At 46.5% G+C, this 6,576-nt stretch overlaps 1 protein-coding gene across 2 annotated transcripts; it reads right to left on the bottom strand.

The window, feature by feature from the left end:
- Positions 1-1,040: 1,040 nt before the first annotated feature.
- LOC107576356 (putative nuclease HARBI1) lies at positions 1,041-4,420 on the bottom strand. 2 transcript variants are annotated; one of them, XM_016262550.1, is made up of 2 exons: positions 4,044-4,420; positions 1,041-3,643 (listed from the first exon to the last, which is right to left on the bottom strand). In XM_016262550.1, exons 1-2 carry the CDS (start codon positions 4,206-4,208, stop codon positions 2,498-2,500), a joined length of 1,311 nt encoding a protein of 436 aa, XP_016118036.1. In that variant the 5' UTR covers positions 4,209-4,420; the 3' UTR covers positions 1,041-2,497. The 2 variants fall into 2 exon arrangements, with proteins under 2 accessions (XP_016118036.1, XP_016118037.1); XM_016262551.1 differs by lacking the exon at positions 4,044-4,420 and adding an exon at positions 3,841-4,030.
- Positions 4,421-6,576: the final 2,156 nt, after the last annotated feature.

Below are 6,576 nucleotides of genomic sequence, written 5' to 3'. Positions count from 1 at the left end.
CAGTGCAACATGCTGGTGTTCTGTGGAGTGTCTCTGCGCGAGATGCTGTCCTGCTATAATCCACTGATCACACTTGAAAACGCTGTCATATGCATCTCCAAAACTAATCCAACTGTTTATCTAATAATCCTTCAGCTCAGATCCCATCTGCACTGCTTACAAGCCCCCCCTGGACCCCCAGCAGCTCAGTCTCTTCTGATGAGCTGAATCAGGTGTTAGATGCGGGACACACAACTCCTGCAGCGCTGGACCGTCTCCGAGCAGAACCACACATGGGATGCTTTTCATGCGTCATCAGTTATTTCATTTCTTCTCTCAGGTGAAATAAAGCGATATGACCAGCAACTCTTTCTTAGAAAACGGCCATTTGCGTCTCTGTGACAAACATTATTTGACTCTTTTTAGTGTGTGATGCAAAGAAATGCATTCATGTTTTCATTAGATCATCAGACAATTAGCATGTCTCCATTCATCATATAAAAACCCTTAAGTGTATTTGAGAAAATACTTACAGTACTGACTGTAATAATGTGTCCTCAACCTCTCAAATATTCTGAATATAACCGCTGCACAAGGGTTTCAAAGAGAAGGGTTAAAAATATTTTCCTGCAATTACAATGTAGTGCTGAAGGTTTAATAACAAAATATAAGAGTTTGAGAAAAGCCCATTAAGAAGCCATATTTATTTACTGTTAATCTGAAAGTTGATGAACTGTAGTGAAATGACTGAAAAAAGGCACCACTTTCTACTGGACAAGTTGTTTCTTCAAGAAATATCCTATCTAAAAAGTTTTTAAAAAACAATAAACAATCTATGCACATAGTAGTGATTATATAAGTGAGGGAAAGTTGTAACACATTGAACCGTGAGGCTGTTTTCCTCTTACCTGTAAATGAACAAGCGCTCCACAATTCCCAAACGGTGCGTCTGTTACAGAACAGGACGAAAGAAAGGCTGACAGAAAACTTAAAACTGAAAGGGAAGCGGTCTGTAGCTGCAGGCGTCTGACGCAGAGGAGACTCTCTATGAAGCTGTGTGAGATCTGCATGCTGACGACTCTACGCCGGAGACACGGCCGCCGCGGCTCTGGCCTCCTCCGTCTCAGCCTCTTTGAAGAAGACCTCCGACATCAAGAAGGTCCAGAAGATGATGCTCATGGACGTGTTGACGATGACCATGAAGATCATGAGCGGATGCAGCATGCTGGCGGTGGATGAGCTTCGGCTGAACAGGAGCGTGTGGCGAGCGTCGTCTCTCCAGAGACGCAGGTAATCTGGCTGTAAGGAGTGACCGCAGACAGAGTTTCAACACTCAGCCTCACCACATATGATCCCAGCAGAACATATGATCACTGTGACCGGACGCTCATCTACAGGTCCTACAGTATATCTTCGAGAACTTCAAATGACCCTTGACCTGAATACACCCGTCTTCCCTGATATTATCTCAAGACAACAGGAGATATAATCCTCAACCTAATCTTGTGCCAGATTTCACTGCTTATTCTTAATCTAAACCCTCAGAGACAGATGGCATGTTATGATGAGCACTGTTAAAGGGATGGTTCACCCAGAAATGACCATCCTGTCGTCGTCTAAGCTCCGTTCTAACCCGTGTCATGTTTGGAAGGCGAAAGAAGATATTTTTAAGAACAACGGAAACAATAACGGACCACATTGACTTTTATTGTATGGACAAAAACATGACACCAACAAACATCAATTCAAACATCAGGCAGAATATGATCATAATGAGAGGCAACATTACTGTTTATGTTTAATGATTTAAAAGAATGCCAGCAAATGATTATTAAAACATCCACACAGCATTAGAAAGCACAGTACAAAGATGTGACGTTCACAGTCTTTATGAAGAAGAACATTTCTTTCACACTTATCTGTATCTTCAGGATCTTTCCTCTTCACTAAAGTCTCTTTTCTTCATGATGTTTGAGTCTCAGTGTGTTTGATTCAGCTGCTGATGTATGAATAAGTTCTGCTCAGTTTCACACAGGTGTAGAGAATCACATTAACTAACAACACCATCCACTAGCTGGAGCCCAGCTCTGCACGACTCATTTCAGGTCTTGGAGTAGGCTTGTTCGAGACGCATGAAGCACCGCCAGAGCGATTCAAAAGCATAAAGAGCCACCTGCTCTTGCGGTGCTTTGTTGTCACACGCCGATGCATCTCGAACAAGCCTACTGTCTGCTGATGATCTGAATCAGGTGTGTTTGATTAAAGAGACGAGAGAGCTGGGCTCCAGGAATCACTGCACTAACTAACCCACAAACACACTGCTGACAGCAGCTCAGAGCCGTGTGTCTTTCTGTACAGTTCATTACTCTCGCTGTGATGTTCTGCATTCAGATGTGACTGAAGTGAACAGATGAGATCAAGTTCTGGAAAACACAGCACAAAACAGAGGAGGAGAAGAGCCAGAGCACGGCAGCGCTCAAGGACGGCAGGCTGTTCACAGACACGCTCGATGTCTGTCTCAGCAGGCCAGCGTCCGCTGCTGGTTCTCCTGCTGCAGGAAGTACTGGCAGAACAGCGCTCGGACTTCCTCTCCGTCGTGGTCGTCAGAGGCGGGTGACACCTCGTCTGCGGGCTGCGGACTCTCCTCGTGACGCACCGCCTCCTCCCAGCGCTCGATGAACTCGTCTCCGTGCACCTCGCACACGTTGTGCAGCACGCAGCAGGCCAGGATCATGGTGGGAATCACGTCCATGCGGCAGTCGTTCCTCTTCAGCAGACACTGCCAGCGCGCTCGGAGCCGCAGGAAGGCCTCGTCCACCACGCCGCGCGCCCGCTCCAGCTTACGGTTAAATGCTCTCTGAGCGTCCGAGAGCGCGCCGGACTCCGGAAAGCTCTTCAGCAGCCAGCTCTTCAGAGGGTATCCGGCGTCTCCCAGCATCAGATATCCCAGCGGCCGGCCCATGAAGTCCAGCGGCGGCTCGTGCAGCAGGAACCCGTCGCAGCCGCGTGCCCACAGCGTGGAGTTCTGCAGGATGGCCGAGTGCTCGGTGCTGCCCGGGAAGCCGGCGCACACGTCCCAGAACTGCCCCAGCCCGTTCACAGCGCCCTGAGTGACCACCGACAGCCAGCCGCGGCTGTTCCAGTAGCTGTGCGTGTTGCTGGATGGAGCGATGATGGGCACGTGGAGGCTGCCGACCGCTCCCACGCAGTGAGGGAAGCCCCAGCGCGAGGCGAAGAGTCGTGCAGCATCCTCCAGCTCCTGCTCGCTCGGGGAGCGCAGGTACAGCGGCCGCAGCAGCAGCACGATGGCATGACACACGTCTCGCACACACTTGCAGACGGTGGAGCGGCCCACGCCAAACAGAGCGCTGATGGTGCGGTACTCCACGTTAGAGGCCAGACGCCACAGAGCCACGGCCACACGCTTCTCCAGCGGCAGCGCCGGACGCAAACGGGTGTCCTGACGGCTCAGCCGCGGCTTCAGCTTTCCGCACAGCAGGAAGAACGTCTCTTTAGTCATGCGGAACTTCTCCAGCCAATCGGAGGGCTGGAACTCCCTCATGACCACACGCTCCCACCAATCGGTGCTCTCGATGCTGCTCCAGACCCGCGTGGGGCGCGCCGGCGGGCCACCGACCGGACGAGACGTTTGAGCAATCATCATCTGTGAGAGGAAACAGCTCTGTTAGAGAATGTCTCGTATTCAGATTATATGAAGAAGTTCAAATAATTTTTGCAGTAATGAGCAAAATGAAGTATTTTCTTAAATATAAATGTAAACACAGTATTAAAGGGATGGCTGATTGTGTTTATGGGGTGCAGTCTAACATGTGTTGATGCAGTATTTTTCACATAATTTACCTTTATTCTAAACGCTCTCATGATTTCCTGTTATTATGAAGCCCTCCCTCAGGGGCGTAACTTTGCAGATATTGTTTGTTCAAACAGCAACTTTACACACTAACTACAGTTCAAGTTAAATCACAATCAACCACCCCTTTAGAAAAGCTTGCTCGTCAGACCGAGGAAGACGCTTCTGAAGCCTCTGGAGGCGCGTCTCTCACCATGATCATCCTCTTGTGTCGCTGCTGGAAATAGCGTCTGTGCGCCACGCGCCGCTGAACCTCGCGTCTGCGCTGCGCGTCTGCGCTGGTGACGTCACGCCGCCGCTTCAGCAGCACGTAGCTGAGCGTGAACATCAGCGAGCGCAGCGTGTCGTCGCTGGCCATGATCGCGCCGTGTTCTCAGCCCGGGGTCCGAGCGCGATGTCTTCCACGACGCGCCGCGATCGCTCTGCTTACTCCGCGCACGCTATGCTATTTCATCATTATCAGCGCTGGCCCTGCTAACGCGCTCCTCACGCTTCTTCTTCTTCTTCTTCTTCTGCGCCTCTGCTCATGTGACGTCACGCCGCAGCGCCGCCTGCTGGCCTGACGTCATCAGAGTTGCCCTTTTTTGAATTGCTTTGCATTTCAACATCAACAAACAAAATAGTCCTCACAGACTGAGATATTCAGAGGAATCATACTATAACAGAGAAGCAATGCCTACCAGAAATACAATACAACTTAATAACCATAAACAATGTAAGGGTTTAAACAAAATCACACTTAATAAACAAATCAAATAATTTCTCGGCCTACTCATAATGTTCATAAAATCTCAAAAGACCTCTGTATACATGGCTAGCTCATTTTTAAAGACATTAAACTGGGGTGCTGCTTTCAAAACTTTACATTTGTGAATAAAGCATTTTAATATAAAAAGTAAACCATTTACAACAAAGTCTGCATTTTTGTCCAACAATACTCTGTTTTATCCAACTACCTACTTCAGTCCAAAATGAATGAACCAAACTACAATAAAGAGAGACGTTCAGCAGTTTCTACATCATCATCATCATCATCATCATTATTATTATTATTATTATTATTATTATTATTATTGGCCAGCTTCACACCGCAGCAGAATACGGCTCTTTAGTGTCTGTGACGTCACCCAGGTATATGAAGACTTGACGGAAACCCCCGAGGCTCGTCGGATCTGCTCGTGCCCGTCTGTCAGTGTTGCTATGGGTACTAGATACGGGCTTGTGTTGCTATGGGTACTGGATACGGGCTTGTGTTGCTATGGGTACTGGATACGGGCTTGTGTTGCTATGGGTACTGGATACGGGCTGGTGTTGCTATGGGTACTGGATACGGGCTTGTGGTGCTATGGGTACTGGATACAGGCTTTTGTTTCTATGGGTACTGGATACGGGCTTGTGTTGCTATGGTTACTGGATACTGGTTCAGACAGACAGACGCACACCTGTAAGTCCCAAAAACTGACAACAAAAGTGTCAAATCATCTTTTTTTACACACTGAAAATTAAATTTCATGCAGAAATCACAAAACAGCCATTCTTATCCATAATGTGCAGCACTGACCACATGCCTCTGAAAATAAAGACTTTCTTTTAAAGCTGCAGTCCGTAACTTTTTTTGGTTAAAAATCATCAATATTTGAGCAAGTGCATGCCCAGCCAGTGCTCCAAACCCTGTCGTGTGATTACAGTACCAGAGTAAATGTAAAATAATTTCATCGTGCTCAGCGGGTAGCTTATAATAATGCTTAGGGTTTCGCGGGAAAGTCAAGCATGCGATACATTTACACACACTTACAGAAATAACATTTATACAGACACTTTTTATCTGTCGGTGTTATTCAGCGCATGAACACATGTCACATACTTATAAAACATGCCATTTTCAGATTTCATATCAGTAGGCTGAGCACGATGAAATTATTTGACATTTACTCTGGTACTGTAATCACACGACAGGGTTTTGGAATAGTTTTTGCGGGTTTGTGACTGGTTTTGTGTGCTCTCAATTGTCTTTGTTTGGGATTTTTTTATTTTTGTTATACATTTTCTGACAAAGAGCTTTATCTTATAACTGTGTTACTTCTGGCCAAATATCATATCCACAAGTGTGTTTCTTCAGTAATAAGCCACATTTTAAAGCGTTTTTACATAGATATGGGTTTTTAAAGAGTTGCAACAATATTTTGAAACAGTCTGTGCTATTTTCAGGCTTCCCCTTTGAAATTGTTACTTTGTGTTTATCGATCTATCTATGCATTCATGTGTTTATTTGATAGTCTATTATTATTATTATTGTTATATATCTATTTCCCTCTTTAACCTCCGTGTTTATTTTATGAATCGCTTTATATAGGTTAGAAAGCGGTGTTCTTTCCCCGGCGCGTATCTTTGTTCCTGATGTTCTGTTATACTGTCTTTATATTTGTTGATTGACTGATTAATAGTAATTTAGTATCAGCTTCTGACCGCTTCCGCCTTCCGTGTCCATGACAACAGATCGCTTCTCGCGTCAGCAGCGTCTTATTTCCCACGATGCCTTGCGGTGGAAGGACAACAAACAGTCGCAGAACCGGCTCGTTTAACAGAATTAAAGCCATACACCGGGCATGAACGCACACATTTCATTCATCGTCAGAGCGCTTCATGACGACACTTCAGTCAAACACAGCAGAAATGAGATTCGGCTGTGATTCGGAGTCAGTGCGCTTCTGTTCTGTCGCGCGGCT

The sequence above is a fragment of the Sinocyclocheilus grahami genome, unplaced genomic scaffold (assembly GCF_001515645.1).
Source record: "Sinocyclocheilus grahami isolate Dianchi unplaced genomic scaffold, SAMN03320097.WGS_v1.1 scaffold3569.1, whole genome shotgun sequence".
In the NCBI taxonomy this organism is placed as follows: domain Eukaryota; kingdom Metazoa; phylum Chordata; class Actinopteri; order Cypriniformes; family Cyprinidae; genus Sinocyclocheilus; species Sinocyclocheilus grahami.
The sequence above is the reverse complement of the archived record's forward strand: the minus strand, read 5'-3'. Positions and strand labels throughout refer to the sequence as shown.

Coding starts and splice junctions, on each gene's coding strand:
- LOC107576356 (XM_016262550.1), bottom strand. CDS start 4,208: ATGGCCAGCGACGACACGCTGCGCTCGCTGATGTTCACGCTCAGCTAC. Junction 3,644..4,043: donor GACACAAGAGGATGATCATG/GTGAGAGACGCG, acceptor TTCCTCTCACAG/ATGATGATTGCTCAAACGTC.